The sequence below is a fragment of the Barbus barbus genome (genome assembly GCF_936440315.1).
Source record: "Barbus barbus genome assembly, chromosome: 17".
In the NCBI taxonomy this organism is placed as follows: Eukaryota; Metazoa; Chordata; class Actinopteri; order Cypriniformes; family Cyprinidae; genus Barbus; species Barbus barbus.
In genome coordinates, this window is record NC_136745.1 from 14,457,996 (window position 1) to 14,478,590 (window position 20,595).

The window sequence follows — 20,595 nt, forward strand, 5'->3', positions numbered from 1 at the left end:
TTTTACATTATATTATGAATAAGCTTCTTTCAGTTTCTTTCAAAAGGAGACAAAGAAAAATAGTATAATAAAATAAAATAAAATAGCTTCTTTCGGTTTGTGTAAATTAAGTTTCAAATAAAAGGAGACAAAAGTTATAAAAGTTATAACTAGTTTAACTAGATTAGTTTAAAAAACAAATAAAAATAAAAAAAGCAAAATAAAGTAAATTACAGGGGAAATAAATAAATAAATAGTTTTGGTTGAATTTCTGGTACAACCTTGTGATATACCACAGTACGAAAAGTTATCATCATGATTGAAGATTTTGGTCCTAACTCCCACCCCTTCTTAGGAATGTCTTTTTCCACATTACTTCACAAAATACTGACTCTGAGAAATGATCTTTCCAAAGAAACCCGTTGACACAAATGAGCTTATGCTGAAAACCCCAAATGAGAAACACAACTGCTCTGAGAGTAGTACACGGCGCTGACAGGCTGCTGTCTGAACGTGTCTGACTTACTGAAGTCAGTGCCTGTGAGCTGGGCCAGGATTCGGAAAGAGCGAGACTGGGTGGTGCCGGTGCGTGGCTGCCAATCCTCCGTATCCTCGATCAGTCTCTTCTTACTGCGATCGTTGGGGATGAAGCAGGCCATGTTTTCCACCCGCAGACCATGCCTGGAGATATGAGTCCTTCGTGACCTCTCTCATTCACCACAGTAGCACAGCACACCGCAGAAAAAAATAAAAGTATCTGCAAATGGCTTCATGTAATGCATGCAGCACAGCAAGAGACGATTATGCCAAACACAGTGAGGGAATATGCAGTACACGAGGATCCAAAAAACAAAAAAACATGGGGTACATGAATTGAATTCCCTTACAAAATCTTACCATGGTAACCAAAGTTTCTGACAAAGTACAACACTTGCTACAGGTATTGTTGCTACAACACCAAGCTATCACAGATTAGAGTAACTATATTTTTTATGTTGCAGAAACTATGATTAGCACTGCAGATTTTGTACGGTGATGTTTTAGCGCTAGGGTTTTCAACCAGGGCCTGCAGGGAGGATTTTTTAAATAATTTTTATATATTTTCTAATAGTACTTTGATTTCTCATTTTATTCCACTTAATTATTTTTTTTTAATGCAATTAATATTAATTTATTAAATTACATGTATAATTATTTTTATTAAATAAAGCAAAAAGTAACTGCATTAACTTGATTAATAAATAAAAAAAGCAAATAAGTACAAAAGTAAATATTTTTTAAAAGTAATTAAAATAAATAAAAAGTAAAAATGAATGTATATAAACAATGTTTGTTATTTAATTTACCATTTATTTGTAAATTGTGTAATTATGTTATTAATTTTATAAATTAAATTATTTAATAGTTAATACATTTTTATTATTTAATGATGTAATGTTAATGGTGCTCTAGCTTGTTTCCTTTCCAGCTTTCTAATAAACATTTACATATTGTTGGCTCGATCACGATATGTTTCTCCACTGAAAGTCGCTTTCTGCTAAATGCATTAATAAAAAATATTCAGTAATTACACATACAATCATTACTACATTATGTAATTTCATGATAAAATTAATAATGTTAACAGTCCTCAAAGTTATTTAACAATATTGCAGCAATAATATTATTATTATTTTACTGGGGTCTGAGAGTCTGGTGAGGGTCCCTGGGTCTGTAAAGGTTGAAAACCCTGTTTTCACACATCAGATTCATAACTACATGCAAACAAAATAATAAATCAAAACACCCACGAAATGTGATTTCAGTTCAGGCTCCACATCATTGCTTCATGCTCTAATGAAGTGCACGACTACATTTGCTAATAGTTTCAAACGACCCAGCCAAAGTGCCGCGTTTCAATACAGTTCAACTACTGTGAAAAAGCAATGAAACACGGTCTGATGTCGTCGAAAGCAAGAGTATATTAGTGAGGTCAGCAGCAGGTCTACGTTCTTTCAGCAAGTGCATTAGAGCCACAAGCATTCAGCACTTACTTCCCCTCAGGGTACAACTCCTCATAGAAGGCTTCTCCTCTAATGAACGGGAGAGTGAAGGAAGACAGAAAAAAAAAAATACAGGATGGAGAAAAAAGGAAGAGGAGCACAAATAACAATAGAGAGGAAGAGTGGGAGCAGAACAAAGAACACAACAGTGTCTATTAAAGCAGCCTGGCTTTAGACCGAGTGAATGGAGGCTGTCCACTATGGTCTGAAATATCAACGCTGGAATAAAGCTGTACGTTTACAAACCCTTAGAGAATAATAACAGAGCGAGACAGCAGCTTAGTTGTGAGAAATCTGCCGTCTCCTAAAGCCAGTGCTGCAACAATGCAGGCTTGGGAATTGGGAAAGATCAATTTGATTTAGGAAAAAACATATGAAAACGGATAGAGGCAGAGCCACAGGGCTGGGATTTGATAGCCAAAAACAATAATTCCACACATTTCTCAGAGCAGGAGGGAAATACGGAAAGGCATTACTAACTTGTCAAGAACTTCCATCTGTAGAATGACAAAGCAGATAAAAAAAGAGAAAGAGAGAAAATAGTTTAGAAATAAATCACGCAGAAATGCAGAAAAGAATAAACAGCATTTAGAAAGACAGGATGCAGACACAAACAAAGCAAATTGTGGGTTTTTAGTGGGGAAAAGTATCACAGTGTGCTTTAAGTAACAGCGGAGAACTTGAAAACATGAGCTATACCTCCTATCAAATCAGTTAAATTATTCTGTTCTTTTAATGTGCTTTTATTATTAAAAACATCCCCGAACCTACAGCCAAACATCACAGCCACTAGATCTAACTGACATTGAGGCTGACTTCATAGCAAAAAAAAAACAACAACATTATCCTAAATACACGTTTCCAAAAATTTTGACCAATGATTTATGATTTTTCCAGTCATTTGTGACTACTGGATAAAATCATTTTACAGGGATTGTGATTTCTAGTCAAAGTCTCATTCAATATTTTAAAGTTGAGCAAACAGAGGAAAAATCTATTTATTAGAAAACATCATGAAAAGTAATGGAGTTTTAAATTTTATTAATTTACACAACTGTCTAGGCCTGGGAAATTAAAATATATCTATATCCACAGCACTGCTCAAAGAAAAGAAAACGATATAATTTACTTTTTAAAAAATGGTTTCATATTTTAATTTATTTTCAAATGTAATTTATTCTGTAATTGCCAGCAGCAAAACCGCATTAAAATAGTTCCAAAGTTAGGTGTCAAAAAAGAAAAAAAGAAATTCATACTTTTTATTTAGTAAAGATGTATTAATTTGATCAAGTGACAGTATAGACATTTATAATGTTACAACAAAAATCTATTTCAAATAACTGCTGTTCATTTGAGTTTTCTATTCAGAGAATACAAACAAGTATCAGTTTTCACAAAAAATTTGCAAAAACATTTTTCATCATTATTATTAATAATAATAATAATAAGAAGAAGAAGAAGAAGAACCATATCAATGACTGAGGACCAATAATAATTGAGCACCAAATCAGCATACTAGAATGATTTCTGAAGGATCATGTGACACCAAAAATTCAGCTGTCATGACAATAATAATGTCACTTTAAAATATATTCATATATACACACACACACAAACACACACAGATACCCAATATTTCCGCAAAAAATATAATAGAATATGATACTTCTAATTTGAACAATTTTTGTTGGTATCATTCCATCAAACACTGCAAGCAATAGTGCCCCTCAGTGAACAGTCGTAAAAAACAAGCTTGTAGGTGTGCGGTGCTGTAAACATGCTCAGAATGCTGACGTGACTGAGGTCTCCATGTTCTCTGGAGATCACACACACACACAGTTCTGGATCACAAACACACTCGCAACACTCCAGAAGCCGAGCTCTGATTCAGTCTCCTTCCCTCCACTACACTCCAGAGCTTTCTACTCCGGTTCTTAGCAGAAAATGTTCCCACAATCCAACTGAAGTTCAAGCCTTAGTTTTTCCACCTTTTGAATAAAACAAAGAGGACATCTATTTGAATAAAACATCTCATTCATGCAATTTGTTTGTGAGGAAACTTGTGTTAAGGTGGATTCATACAGGAGCCTTTCCAAGTAAGGCTGTTAAGTAATTCAGCACCGGGGCCGTAACGGCACTTTGAGGGCTCAGCAGATTTTATGGGAGGGTCTCGACTCTATAAACAGCAACAGACAACATCAAGTCCTGGCCTAAAGACAGATTTCAACCTTCTCGACCCACACAGATTAAAACCTTAGACCTTCACAGACTCCTTCACGCGTTTACGTTAAAAACCAGCACAATTTTACTGCCTCTGACTCCACCGGACTTGACTGCTAACATCTGTTGTTTTGATCACCTTAAATAAAAGTGCTCGTTAAAATTCAGGATCTCGGTGGAAAAAAGGTGCAGAACGTCCCCTCATCGGGACGACGAGAGGAAAACAGATGAAGACAGCCTGCTCGAGTGGATCCCAGAACAGTCTGGTCACTGGGGTGGCGAGGCAACCGCCTGTTCCAACAAGGAAAACAGACACAGCTGCTTAACGCCATGTTGTTTATTACAAGCACACACAATCAATCCAGAAAAACACTGAAGGCCAGACTCTTCAACTCGCTGACCCCAAACCTCCTGCCTCACTATATAGGAACACAACACAGACTTAAACTTTCAGAGACACAATCCAGACAATGCCGGGATTCTGCAGGCGTTTTTACCCATCAGGTATTGCTGCATCACGAGAAACATGCAGCCTTGGGAATGATGAGCTCGTTATTGTGGACTAAGCTCATCAGACAGAACATGAGGCTGAGTCTCTGTCGGAGACCTGGCTGGCTGGTCACCTACCCATTATGAGGCTGCGGCGAGTTGAAGTTAAGCTTGGGGGCGTATGACACCGGCTTGATGACAGGCCCCTTGCTGGCATTGCCAGGGGCTGCGGAGAACGGCCGTGCCATCTTGTTTATGGCCGTGCTTGGTGCGAATGAGTACTTGGGCTGACTGGATGCAGGTGCGTGTGAATCCTGAGTGTGGAGAAAGACACAGTGCAAATGCAACACCATGCAGGTCAAATCATGCACACACACTAGTGGCACCACAGGTAAATGCACAATCCCAGACACGGTTTTAAAGCTTAATCCTTTCCAAATGAGAGGATTATCAGGGGGGGGAGATGATGTTAATAGTCTTCATGTGTTCTCACAGCAAATTTTGAGCACAGTGAAAGTGGAGGGGGATTGTTTGAGAAGTGCGAATACACCCTGGTCACAAATATTTATCTTAAAATCAGGCCAAGGTACAGGCAGGTCCTCCTTCATTTTGGCTGCACTCTGCTCTAGACTGGGTTGAAAGTAAAACTATAACTGATATGACTAGGATTCTAACAGGCACTGCTGCAGAGGGATGTGCTATAGGCTTTTGCAGCCACATGAGGGCGCAGTTTCTCCCATTCAAATTTAAGTTTTGTTTCAGTTTTCATAATGAAATAATAATCTGATTCGTTTTTAAATCCTTACACAAAACAAATTTTTACAAGCTAATAATTTTCATTAAACATTTCTTTAGACATTTTTAAATATATTTACCATGTGTCAAATATAAACCTTAATGTATTTATAAAAAACAAACACATGTAATATATAATGTTTAATAATACATAAATTATATTATATAAAATAACATTTATATACTATACAATTATAATTAACTATTATATTAGAATATATTATAAAAATATAGTTACAGATTGAAATTCTACAGCGACAAATTTAAATGCAAAGGCTATAATTTCATTAACTTGCTGTTATAGTATGTGCAAATGGCCAACTGGGAAATGCAGATTCATTCTGGGTTTGTGCATTCTGTGGTTATGCAAATTCAACCAAACCAAAAATTGCTTAAGGGAGGTTTAAGCAAGACCAAAAGCAAGATGTTTAACATTTGAATCAGACAGACAAACCACCCAAACTTCCGCAATATACTGCAACCAGCATATGAAAGCCAAAAGAGCCATGAAACTTACATGAGAATGAGTTCTGAATGAGCTATGAAGCACTGTGTGTTTGAGTGACATCACACTAGCTGAAAGCTGAAATGAGTATGTGTGTGGGAGTCAACTTACATATGCTTTGGGGACAAAACTTTAAATCAAAAGTTAAATCTGAGAAAAACTTTCTTTAGGAAGTCAAAGGATGTCCTCAAAGATAAAAATTATTCATACATAAATAGTCAAATATACACTCTATAGTAAAATATTTACTCTATATGTTAATTCATTCTAAGAGTGAAAAAGATTTCTTTAAGGGGATATGTATAAATATATAATGACCTTACATAAAAACAAAAACATCTATGGGAAGAGATTTAGATAGCTAGTGTGTGTTTGTGTTTAAGTGTGTGTTTGTGTGTTTGCTCAGTTCTGAAGTATTCAAAGCAGCTGAGAACTTGAGAACTGATCTAAATGTGTTTGTTCAGATATCAGGAGCTGGTTGAGTGGTCTTGCGAAAGCTTCGCAGTTCTGTCCGACACAAGAGAAAAAGGGCAACTGTCTTACCTTCTGCTCTCCTCCGGCAGGATTAAAAGCTCTGCAGAGAGAAAAGTAAAGAAAGAATTTGCTCAAGGTCATTCATAAAAAGGACTCATTTCACTGCAATGCTTAAAAATGTTAACTAAGCACAGTCTAATGGACAGACAGATATTTGTGCCAAACACAGCAAGACTCATGGGAATTAAATCGGTTCTTTCTGGCTCCAAATCCCATTTTGTCAGTCTGAATGGAATGTTGCAGCTGTAAGTGTGAATTAATACCTGATGGTTGTCGAAATGATTTTCAACAGACACGTGTGACTCAAAACAGACCTTAAAAACACCTTTTTCAACTATGCTTTTACTTTTTTCTTTTAGCTCATTCTTCTTGTATTAACAATTAACAAAAACAATTTCAAATGCTACTTTGAAGTACCCCAAAGCATCACATAAATACCACTGATTCATGAACATGGTAATCTTACAATCACACAGTTGAATAAATAAGGTGTTGGGCTCCATATATCATAGTACCGTGGTATTACCATCACTGTACTCAAGATAACCACTGTATTCAAGAACATCTGCCCTAAACTGGACTGTCTAGGTTCGTTTGACTAGGCTGGAAAAATTGCAAGTTGCATTCCATATGTGACCTCAACATGAGTCTGCATTTCCTGTGCCTATACACCACTTCCTGTGACAGCGATGGTGTCCTTTTACACGGAGGCCTGCTTACAGATAGCAGCTTAGAGAGAATATGTAGAAGAAAATAGCACAACAAGGTTGTTTTACAAGAGTTATCTATTCCAGGAAATGGCAGAGGAAATGAACAGTGTCCAGTGCAACTGACAATATATATTGGCAGTTGCAATATATAGCTTAACTATATATTCTATTTTCAATCTGTTTTCCTGCAAGGTAGGTAGGAAGGTAAACAAACAAACAAATAAAGCTTGCAAAGTTGTCCTAAAATGCATTATACCAGCTTTCCTTCGCTTTGTATGCAAAGATGAAATTTTCAAAACTAATACACTTAAAATCAACATTAAACTAAATTTGCAAGTCATTTTAAATCTATTGCATGACAGTAACAGTAGTTTATGCCTAAACAACTATTTGTCTATTAGTAAATAGCCCGTGCAGCCTACATATTGTTAGCAGACAAGGAAACCAGTAACACGGGCAAAAGCAAGTTATTGCATTTTGATAAGATTGCAATGACAAACACATCGAGACAAATCAATTCTGATTTCAAATTAAACTTAATGCTTTAAAACAAACACTGACCAAAGCACACAGGAAGAGCAAACCAGGACAACCGTCTACAGCAACAAAGCTAAAAAGAGACTCTGTGTTTCAAAGAACCATTGCAAACCACAATTAAAGAGTTGCCCAAATGGCTATCAAAGGCCATGTAAACCAAAACTACACCAGCCTCTGTAATAAATTATATTCCAGAATAAATACAGACATGCTCAGACGTTTGTCTTCAAGCATGCCTTTCCATGGGATGCAAACACTGTAATTTATCCGTGATAGACAACAACAGACAGACACACTGACACGTCTGACAACCAAAGCTCCCAAAACAAGTCAGGATACTAGTCATCTATCAGCATACTGGGCAAAGGGGTAATTATGAACTCTGATTAACAGATGTTTTCACAGTTATGTCACAACAAACTCCACAAAAAACAATTACATCATCTAACCATCTGCGATAGGACTCATGAGGACACTCCCACTCTCATTCACACCTCCAATCAGCTCATTCCGTCCCCTAGCATTCCAAAGATGTGGCCTGTGACAAAGCGCTGTCATTCCAGAGGACATTTTATAAAGAAAGTTACAACTTCTCTTTGACCTGAAACAGCCCTAAGAAATGACGGGGTATTTAATCTCATGAAGAAGTGTCAAGAGAAAGTCATATTTCACCCTAAAAATCACAAAAATATATAAATCTATTTTTTTTTAAAGAAAAAAAGAGCAATATTGTGAAATATTATTGCAATTTCTAATATAGGTTTCCCATTTTAATATACTTTAAAATGTTATTTATTTCTGAGCCGCAGTGCTGAATTTTCATTAGCCATTTGATTACTCCAGTCTCCAGTGTCACTTCAATTATTCTAATATGCTGATTTATTATCAGTGTTGGAACTATTGTGCTGTTTACATCTTTTGCAAACCTGTGATACTTTTTTTTTTTTTGGTGAATAAATAGTTAAAAAGAACAGCATTTATTCAAAATAGAAATATTTTCTAACAATACAAGTCTTTACAATCCCTTTTTATCCATTTAACACATCCTTGCTGAATAAAAGTATTAATTTATTTTAAAAGAATAAGAAAGGAAAAAAAATTACTGACCCCAAACATTTGAATAGTGGTGCATGTTGTAGCACAAAATTTCTATTTTAAATAAACTATATATTTTATTTTACCCAAAAAAGGTAAAAACTGAATATAAATCAGCATATTAGAATGATTTCTGAAGGATCATGTGACACTGAAGACTGGAGTAATGATGCTGAAAATTCAGCATTGCTTCACAGGAATAAATTATATTTTAAAGTATGTTAAAATTACTTTAAATTGCAATACTATTTCACAAAATTACAGTTTATCAAATGGATACAGCCTTGATGAGCATAAGAAACTTTTTTACCCTTTTTTTTGTAATTTTAGGGTAAAATATGACTGTCTTGACACTTGATTTGATTTGACAGTGCAAAGAGACAAATGTTTTACATAATAACTGGAGTCATGCATATATGAGCTAAGCCCCGTTTTATTGAGGGAGACGCATTTCTCATAACTCAAGCCCAAGTTTTTATCCCTCTTCGCTTAAACAGGCCATTACTAACCGCTACAAGAGCTTACCTATGTGATGACATATAAATGATTCTCGCACACCCAAAAAAGGAAGAACAGCACATTCATAGCTGTGGTTTGGACCATTAAACAGGCTCTTCGTCTTCTTGTGTTGATCACAGGGATGGCCTAATGACAGAGCAGGAAGGAGTGCATCTATCACTCTGCAACTACGCTCATCTTTCCCATTACTCATCTCTTAGCCACAGACTTCAGACTGTTTCCACCAGTAGCTTCTGTTCTGTCTGAGGGCAGTAAGGTCCATTTCAAACTTTCCATTTTTGGGCTCTTTCTGCAATGTAAGCGATTTCAGAATTGCGTCCTGAGGCATTGGAGTTTTCCCATCTCCGTGCTGAAAAGCGAAGGTCAGCTCAAGTCACGGAGTTACCAATATGTCTCCAAATTATCTGCTCTACCTTTAGCCCAGGGTCGTCTGAGCCATTGAAGAGTTTTATTACGACACATTTAAAGATATGTTCTATGCATTTAATACCGTCTGCACAAAACAAGAGGCCCAAAGATCTAGAGGCCATTTAATTCTGCTTAAATGCCACACAAGGTACCATGCCAAGTTATCAGCTTGAGTGCTATGGCAACAAGCAAAAGACTATTTTATTTGGAGGTGTGTTACTGCCTGTTAGATCAGCTCTCTAGACACAGTTTTGAGCCAAATTAGGAAAACAATTTAAAGTTAATTTTCAAAACAACAGACCAAAATTAGTAGCTAAAATATCACAACAAAGCGCAAGTGTGACTGCCCAGTTTTTAGGTGGCCTTGGTTTTGATGTTATTTTTTTATTTTTTTCCCATTCATTTTACATTTATGCATTTGGCAGATGTTTTACCCACAGCAGTCTTACTGTGCAACAATTTTTGTTGTTCCCTGACAATCAAATCTATTATCTAGGCATTGCTAGTGCCATCCTCTTCCTACTGAACTAAATTCTCTCCATAGGCATTAAAAAAAAAAAAAAAAAAAATTCTTCAGTAAATGTTCTAAGAACCAAACCAACCGGCTCCAAGATGAATCATGATGTTTGATTAAAAATAAAAAAATAAAAAAAACAGGAAACCAACAGTACAACATAGACTTTGAGCATTTCATAATTATAATCTAATATTTTATAATAATAACAACAATTATAACAATTCATGTGTTTATATAATATAATACTGCTATTTTTGTGTTTTTTATTATGGTATTTATTCATAATTTTGAGTTTTCATTTTAAGTGTTAGTCATTTTGTTTTATTTATTTACTTATTTTATTTCAGTTTTAGCACTTGATCCTACCTTCATTCATTTTATTTCAGTTAGTTGCCAAGGAAACATTTCTAATTTATGTATATTTTTAAATAATCTAATATTTTCAGATTTTATTTCATTTCAATATTAAAAACAACCTAATTTTAGTTAACAATAACACTGAATGTATTTCACAATTGAATTAAAAATCACAATCACAATTAAAAATCCACTGAAACAATGCTATACCAATCTTGAAGCTTGTGGTAGGTTTGTTTTAGATGTCATAACTATTTGAATATCTCTATGTAGAAAATAAATGGGATTTTTACTTCTGGACTGGAATGTTGCACTCTATAGGTACTGCTTTTGGCATTCTGAACAAAACAATAGTAACCCACCATAAACAGCAGGACTACCAAAATACTATTAACTATCTATTAACTAAAGAAAACCGTGTCGAACAAATATTATTTCAAAGTCCAGGAATCTGCTTTCTGACATCACAGTTGTACACGTCTGAGTATCTTTGTTTTGTTGTTTCTAATGCACCACCTGTTGTAAAATGTATATCTTTCAAGACTGTAATAAAAGGGTTAACAGTGATGCATTAACCAAAGAACTCAATTTCCTGTGAAGTCATCCTCTCTCCCTGTGATGCTGACACTCAAAGACGATGAGTAAGTGTGTGTGTTTGTGTGTGTGTGTGTGTATATACACCTGCTCAAAGTGAGAGCAAGGGAGTCGGTTGCGGCTCTGATCTTGTTCTGTGCCTCCACATGGGTCATCTCCTCTGCGTTGGCATCAGAGATGGACACCAACCAATCCCCAACACCCACTCCGGCCTGGGCCGCCTTACCGCCTGGGATCAGCTGAAACAGCCACAGAAAACAAACATTAGTCAGTCTGTATGTAATGAAGTGTCATGAGATGACTAACTAAATATTTCAAATCGAAACCAGATTTTTATTTTTTGAAGAAAGTGTGAGTGGTGCTGATAACATTAACACAATCAAGGGTGTTGTGAGTGGTTGCCAGGATACTCTAAAATAAAGAATGTTTTAAAGCACATTGCCAAGTGGTTGCTAAGTTGTTTTGGGTAGTTACAAGGTTTCTTAATGGCCAAAGCCAAAAGTGTTCACCCCCAAGTCTCTATGACTATTCTGGTCTCAACACATGGCTCATCTCACTCCTTCTATAGTAGCTACAGGAATTTTTAACTTGTTTTCTCATCTGTCAAGTGGAAACCGTAAATCTCATAGATTAACGTAACACACAACTCCTTAATAAGCTGCATAATTTTAGGTATCATTCCATTCTGTAGCATGCAGGAATCATCATTAACATCAATTAAAATGAAGACTATTAAAAAAAAAAAAAAAACATTGTTAATTGAAACAAACCTGATATTAAATATAAGTGTTGAAAAATTGAAAACGATAGGAATGAAAATTTATACAACTAAGAAAAATGACAAAAGTATAAAACAAAACTTCTGAAGTTACTACTGAAATCATACAAAGCAAATGTTTAAATATTAATTACAATTATAATAGCATAAATAATACTAAATTAACACCGGTAGCATTGTGCAAGACAAGTACGAACTACAGCATAGTGATGCCTGCCAACACCACTAATATGAATCTCCAAAAGGAATAAACTAATATATTTCATATCTAAAAGCTGCTGAATTTATTATAATTTGACCCAGATTCTGAATGTGTCTAAATTCAGGGCTCTGTGTTTAAGTAGGCCCCAAGCAAAAGAGAAGACTAATAACATTTCTCTGAACCTGCAAACCTGTTCTGTCAAGTCCTTTGTCACTATTTAATTAAGAAAAGAACATTACTTTACAAGCATTCAAAAGAACTTTATTTTCATCAGCTTGAATAAATGACACGAGCATTAGATTTAAAAGCAAGATCAGCTAAAAATGGATATTAGCCAACCACACCTCAAGCTGAGCTGTTCATCTATTCAAAACCATGTCAACTCTAAAGCCACTGCAGTGAAAGATGCAGCACCTTCCAATCAATCAAACCCAACCGCACAAGAACAAACACACCTGAGAAGAATGAATGAATGAATGAATGATGCATTTATATAGCGCTTTGTGAATTGCTGTACACCCAAAGCGCTTTACAATTATGTGGGGAGGTCTCTCCTCAACCACCACCAGTGTGCAGCATCCACTTGGATGATGCGACGGCAGCCACACTACAACGGCGCCAGTGCGCTCACGACACACCAGCTACAGATGGAGAGGAGAGAGAGTCATAGAGCCAATCACATGTATGGGGATTATTAGGAGGCCATGATAGACAAGGGCCAGTAGAGGGAATTTGGCCAGGACACCGGGGTTAAACCCCTACTCTTTACGAGAAGTGCCATGGGATTTTTAATGACCACAGAGAGTCAGGACCTCGGTTTAACATCTCATCCGAAAGACGGTGCTTTTTGGCAGTATAGTGTCCCCGTCACTATACCGGGGCGTTAGGACCCACACAGACCACAGGGTGAGCACCCCCTGCTGGCTTCACTAACACCTCTTCCAACAGCAACCTAGTTTTCACCGGAGGTCTCCCATCCAGGTACTGACCAGGCTCAACCCTGCTTAGCTTCAGTGGGCAACCGGTCTTTTGGCTGCAGGGTGATATGGCTGCAAAGTCTACAGCACAGACAAAGAACTCCCAACGTAACACTGTTTGTAAACCCTTCATCATAACAAAAAGCCAGTCTAAAATAATCCAGCACTTTAACGCATCATTGACTTTTACAGTCTTACTGTGCAGTGTTTTCAGATAAGACCGAGTTGGCAATGAAGTGAGCCACAGCATATAAATCACTCAGAAAAAGGCCCGAGGCATCGCCCAAAAGGGAAAGTGAAGAGAATGTAGGGAAATATCCAAGTGCCGGTGTTACATGGAAATGAACATCCACATTTTGGAACATGGAAAATGTTCTACAGCTGTCTGGACTCTGTGTACCTTATGAATGGGAAATTACGTTCTGTGTGTCATGTCCAGGAACACATGAGTCACATTCACATGTATATCCCTGACTTATGCTAAAGAAGTCAAAGATTTACACTCATTGCTTGTTCGGTATTGGAACAGCAAAACCAAAATATGAACCTCCAAGGCTTAGTCAGCCTGTGTCTTCTGGGAAAATAAGACTATAGTGACAGTTTCATATTACTACAAAGCAAAGTGTGAACAACTTGAATGACACACACTAATGATAAGGCACACAACCCAGACCCAAGATCCCGCCAAACTGATCTGCCATATAAAATTTGTGAAAATTCATTCCAAACCATGCAAGCTCTGCCAAGTCTTGTAGGAATGCTCTGACCTATTGTTGATCTGGCAAGCAGTTCAGCAAGATTTCCGTCTGCGATTAACATTTGAGGAAACTTTTCTCAAAACTCCCACAGAAACGGTAAATAGGAAAGGTTACAGTCCCACCCTAAAACTAAAAGGTACACTCTTGAGGTTTTCTTGACCCAAACAGGGAGGATACGTGTTAGCATTCCCATTCATTTCAACTGCTGTTGCTATGCTTTTATATGGCCATCAATGGAGAACGATGCTTTAGGAAACAGACTGTGTAGTTTTGACATCTACCAACAGGGTTAACAAAATATACAAAACCTTGACCCCGTGGACTCCAACAGCATTACCACATTTGGCCACAAATAAAAGCAACTCAAAATGCAAAATGCTGTGGATCATTAATAGCACTTAGTGTGTGTAATAACATAAGACATTTGGTGGTAACACCCTAATGAGATCCAGCTTTTGTTGCTGGCATGTATTTGAATGCAATGCCTATATAAAGCTGTGCTCAAACCCTTAACATCTGCCCTGGACATTTCAGACTCCCTATCCCTCCATTCTCCAAGTTCTACCACATTTCCTGTCTCAGCCGCCTGCTATTCACTTCAACAAACATTTACAAGTCTTCTCCGCTGAGCTCTGAATAGGATTCTGGAGTTGGACAGCACTGGGGGAAGAGGACAAAAGTTATCAACAGCCTGTTTGAGACCATGCAAATATTTATGAAACATAAGAAGCATTGTGACGTTGTCAGGACATCATGAGGAAATAGCTGGGGTCTGAATAACAGAGCCGCAGAAAGTCCTCCACCAGGTGTAGCACTTTGGCAAGCATACAGGAAATAAACCAGATCACAAGAGGTCCTAAAGGGAGAATTTATAAAAAATTAAGTTAGTCTTGAAACATTTAAAGAAAAAGGCTAATTGTGATTTTCTTGATAAAAATTGTGATCCTGATTTAAAAATGTTTGCTGTACTTGATGGTAGAGCTGCACAATTTGGCCCAAAATGTTGCCACTTCATATCTATCTATCTATCTATCTATCTATCTGTAAAATAAAAAGAAAATTATAAAATAATTTGATTACATTCATGATATTATATTTTATTTATTTACCATACAACTGTAAAATAACAATTCTTATATTTATAAACACAATTTTGTTGTTGTTGTTTTATCATTTTCAAATGTTAAACCATCAAGCTTTTTTTATTTTTATAAAACAAGATTTTATAAAAACTTCTCATACAGCTTCTCTTTTGTTGACAACAGTCTGTTTAAGTGCTTTTTAATAGCTTTTTAAAAGTTGGGGAAGATGGTTGGTGCATGTTGTGTTCTCAAATCTGTTATAAGCAAAACAAATTGAGCTGCTTGAATATTTAAATAAATAAATATTAAAAAAAAGTGCCATGCTAAACTCTTCACTTCATGCTGCCTTTGCAATTTGACAGTTGCACTAAGCCGAAATCATGATTTTAGTAATCATGTAAAGGAGTAGATGCTAAGCAGAATATTCACACTGTTCTTTTACATTTAATGAAAGCAAATAGTGACCAAAATACCCATAAATATTGACTTCATGCTCCAAAATAAAGTCAAAAAGCACCATGTACATAAAGTCTGTGTGTTTTGAGGTATATTCTGAGCCAACAGTACTTTTATGGTGCATTTGTCATTGTAGAGCTTAACATGCTCACTATTCTCTTGCAATGGGATTTGTGATCTATGGTAAAAAAAAAATAATATATATATATATATATATATATATATATATATATATATATATATATATATATATATATATATATATATATATATATATATATATATATATATATATAAATATAAATGCTTAAAAATACAGGCGAGGATTTTTATTAATTTATTTTTCAATTTTTGGAGCACTATCACTTCAGAAGTAAACACATGGGGAACTATGGGCACAACAGAGAAAAAAAAAAATTTGATAGACAAAAGAGAAGAAAAGGAGACAAGGGAAATGTGGACGGTGGAGTATGCAGATAAAGCTGATGGGCATGACCACCTGTGTTCCTGGCTCAAATTCAGAGCACAGCTGTTCCTTGACTTGAGTCTGGTGGCAGTAAAGTGCTGCGCTAAGACCTTTTACAAGTCAAAGGGGGAAGAGTTGAGAAACCTTAAACCTTCTGACATCAATATACAGGACGACACAAGAAATTACACTTGTATAAACAGCTAAAAACAAAGATGGCAGTCATAGATGTTTATGGGTCGCAATCAACAATAAACTCAACAAACATTTCAACAGACATTTCCTATGCATGTCCAAGATATCGTATGCTAAACAGTCTTTAAAATCATGGCCCATTAACAATTTTCTCCACCAGACACGCAGCGCAAGTCCTTTTGTCCTTGATGGTGCTGAAAGTTTATGTGGTAACCCTAAAGGCCACCCTTGTACTGACCATAAAAATCCTTGCCGTATTTCACTTTCCATTTCCTTATGGGGGGCTGTAAGACTCTGGGCCTCAGTGCAATTGCGTCAGCTGATACAAGTGAGCCATAAATATCTTGGACGTAAGAGCCAAGCTTCAAACCAAACCGTCTTCAGAGGTCTCCTAGAGCAGCCCCTGCCACGCCTGCTAACAAGCCCTCCAAAAGCAAACAAATATATATTGACAAACCTGTTAAAATGACTCTGACAAACTCTGATGATTAGGTCCACAGCCCAGAGACCCTGGGAATATGAGGAGTAAACCCAGTACTATTTTTTTTAAAGCGATAGTTCAGCCAAAAGTGAAAGTTGTGTCATTGTTTACTTACTCCTATGTTTCAACCATATAGTCTTTTGTCCTCCCTTGGGAAACACAAAAGCAGGTTTTTTTTTTTTTAAAAGGATCTTCTAAATGGCAGTTCATGATAACGATCTATCACACTCAAAACGAACAACAAACAATATTCCATAACAGTAATTTACTTGTGTGATATATTCTAAGAGGAATGGTCAAAAATGTACAACAGTGATGTGCCATTTTAAAACTTCTGCAGTGAATAATTACATTTTCTTGACAGCCACTGTCATCTTTCATCAAATTTATAAAATTAAGATATAGTGTTACAAAAAATTCTAACAAAAGCTTTTCGTATGAACTTTTCATTTATCAAGTAGGCTATGCTAAAAATCCTGTGGATTTCCACAAAAATATTAAGCAGTATAAGAATTATCAGCATTGATCACAATAAAGGAATGCTTCTTGAGCATTAAGTGAAACTCCAGAGTCTTCAGCTTTGCCATCACAGGAGTAAATAACATTTTACAATATATTAAAATAGAAAACTAATTTTAAATTGTAATACTATTTCACAACATCACTGTTTTTTGTTTTTGTTTTTGCATTTAATACATGAAGCATTGAGCATAACACACTTCTTTCTAAACCAAGTCATCAGTATTTAAGGTCTGTTTTTCTTCAAGAAAATCACTTTTAACTCTTATATCTTCATTGATTAGGTCAACTTTTAAGAGCACACTAGCATGTAGATGGCCTAAAAGGCAACAGACAATGACTAAAAGCCACAAAACTCCAACTTTAATTTTATGGGGTCTCTAACCTCCAGAGTAAAATGCACAAAGTAATAAATGTCTTCATCAAGGGAGCAGACCAGCCTCAGTTACAGAGCTGGAACCCCAGGGAACAAATCACAAAAGAAAAACTCAAACTGTGCTCCAATCTTCTAAAGATTACATCATATATAATTTTCTAATTGCAGCTGTGTTTAATTTCAGCTGAATGGCATGTTGCCTGCTAATGCAAACCAGATGGACATCCACTGAAGCAAATACAAATCATAACATTTGTACACTGAAATGACTATGGATTTCATAGCTAGTACACACAGATCCAGCCGTCTCTGTGCTCATCATCTGTAGGTTTCACTTTCATTGATTTCACCAGGAAAGTATTCTTTTGAGGTCCAAGAACCATGTCATCTGGTTTTGGGAATGATTTGAGACATTAATGGATAGTGGGTGCAATAGTAGACAAAGGGCCGCTCTGTTGCCAGGAATAGGAAAGCAGCGTTAAAATCCCAGGAATGCTGAAGAAATGTGCTGATGTGTGCAATGGAAAGAGAACAGGAGGAGGTGGAGGAAAGTAGGAATCAAGGAAAATACTCTGAGAAATATTAAGGCCAATCCGGCTTCCAACTATCATCAGCTGATGAACTGAATCCCTACTTATGACATAGGAAAAACACAACCGCTAATGCTGCTAGACGGAATTAGTAATAGGAGACTGGAGTGGGTTTTTTGTGCATTATGTGGTTTCTAGGGTGTTACTAGGTGGTTACTTAATGGTCCTTAAAGTCAAAAGAGGCCAAACCAAAAACATGCACTAAATATAGCTTGGACTCTCATTTAAAGGCACCGTTTACCCAAAAAATAAAAAAATTGTCATCGTTTACTCACTTTCACGTTGTTACAAAGGTTGCACCTATGGTTAATCTGCAAAACACACATTTAGATATTTTTAAATGTAACCTGAGAAGTTTCTGTTTGTCCATTTAAAGGAACACTCCACTTTTTTTGGAAATCGGCTCATTTTCAAACTCCCCAAGAGTTAAACAGTCGAGTTTTACCGTTTTCGAATCCATTCAGCCGATCTCCGGGTCTGGCGGTAGCACTTTTAGCTTAGCTTAGCATAAATCATTGAATCTGATTACCATCTCGCTCAAAAATGACCAAAGAGTTTCGATATTTTTCCTATTTAAAACTTGACTCTTCTGTAGTTACATTGTGTACCAAGACTGACGGAAAATGAAAAGTTACGATTTTCTAGGCTGATATGGCTAGCAACTATAATCTCATTCCGGCGTAATAATCAAGGAACTTTGCTATATCATAACTAGTTACCTAGCTGGGGACTACTTTCAGGCACTGTGTAATATCACTGCGCCTGCTGCACCCATGGTACGGCATCAAAATTCCTTGATTATTACGCCGGAATGGGAGTATAGTTCCTAGCCATATCGGCCTAGAAAATTGCAACTTTAAATTTTCCGTCAGTCTTAGTACACGATGTAACTACAGAAGAGTCAAGTTTTAAATAGGAAAAATATATAAATAGCGAGATGCTAATGGTCTAATCCGATTCAATGATCTATGCTAAGCTAAGCTAAAAGTGCTACCGCCAGACCCGGAGATCGGCTGAATGGATTCGAAAACGGTAAAACTGTTTAACTCTTGTGGACTTGGAAAATGAGCCTATTTCCAAAAAAAGTGGAGTGTTCCTTTGAAGTCCACGTAACCAAAACCTAAAAGATCTGAAAATCCAAATGAATAGAGTGGTTCAAGCCTAAATTATAAATTATGTTCATCATATAAAGCAACTGTATCACTTCACAAGACTTGGATTAAACCTCTTGATTCAAATGGATTTGTTGGTAACACTTTAATATAGCGAACAATTCTCACTATTAACTAGCTGCTTGTTATCACGCCCATTAATGACATATTGGCTGTTTATTAGTACATATTCTGCATGACGATTTTCTACATCCCTAATCCTACCCAATACCTAAATTAAATAACTTATTAACTAATTAGTACGCAGCAAATTAGTATTTTAATTGATGCAAAAGTCATAGTTAATGGTTTGTAATTAGCAAGAACTGGACCTAAAAATAAAGTGTGACCAATCTGTTTTACATTTGCTTTATAATGGTTTGGTTACCTGGACTTTCAATTATGGGTGTGACCTGGACATTTGGAATGACATGAGGGTAAGAAAACGACGACAGAATTTTCGTGTTTGGATGATCAATCCCCTATCTCTACTGGATTACTGTGCATGTTTAGACAAAAATCATAAATCAAATTGCTTAACACCTATCCTCATCGTTCCTGCCTGTATTGCACAAACGATGCAGGATGTTACATGACAAAGTTTAAAACACAAGATTAGTGGTTTGTTTAAAACCTTAGCAAGCACCACTAATTATTATGTATAACAGCAAACGTTCAAGCAGCCCCTATAAATAAACCACTGTTCCGTTTCATCACGCTCTTGTTTGAATGGCTGGCCTTATGCGCCTAAGCCTGTAAAACCTCACTCTTTAACCTCTTTGTTCTCCAATTGAGGAGAAGGGGGAAACAGACCACCCGTCTTCAAATTACTCTACTTTAGAACCTGTGGACAGAGCATATCTCCATTGCCTCATGACCTGCTTAGACCTATTGAGATTTAACACTGCATAACTCAACAGTTCGGAACTGGAAGGAGAGGGCGTAGACTTCCGTCAAGATGAATGAACCACCACCCTTCATATCAGACTAACAAATCACCTTTAACAGCATAGTGTAATCTCAAACGACAGAACAAACACACCTAATGATTCACCTCCTGTCACGCTAATGACTCGCTGATGTCAACCTGAACACAGGAAGCCGTCTGACTGTAACACTCCTTTGAAAATTCATTTTCACGTCTGTCAAGAGGTGAAGGTGACTGAGGAATGAAGGGTTTATTTTACTGTGATGTGTCAAACCTGCGTGATTAGTATTAAGGTAATAAACGGGGATAACATGCCAGTTTGGTGCTTTACAATT

At 36.4% G+C, this 20,595-nt stretch overlaps 1 protein-coding gene across 3 annotated transcripts in view; it reads right to left on the reverse strand.

The window, feature by feature from the left end:
• Nucleotides 1–20,595, reverse strand: part of LOC306883397 (PDZ and LIM domain protein 7-like) — a 42,045-nt gene that overhangs the window by 16,469 nt on the left and 4,981 nt on the right. For 2 of the 3 annotated variants that reach the window (XM_079438613.1, XM_079438614.1), the window contains exons 3-5: nucleotides 11,389–11,540; nucleotides 6,574–6,604; nucleotides 4,869–5,044 (exon numbers count right to left, since the gene is read on the reverse strand). In XM_079438613.1, the coding sequence (XP_079294739.1) occupies nucleotides 4,869–5,044; nucleotides 6,574–6,604; nucleotides 11,389–11,540 (359 nt within the window). Of the gene's footprint in view, nucleotides 1–505; nucleotides 661–2,012; nucleotides 2,052–2,501; nucleotides 2,519–4,868; nucleotides 5,045–6,573; nucleotides 6,605–11,388; nucleotides 11,541–20,595 lie in introns of all 3 variants that reach the window. The other variant, XM_079438615.1, reaches the window with a different exon arrangement.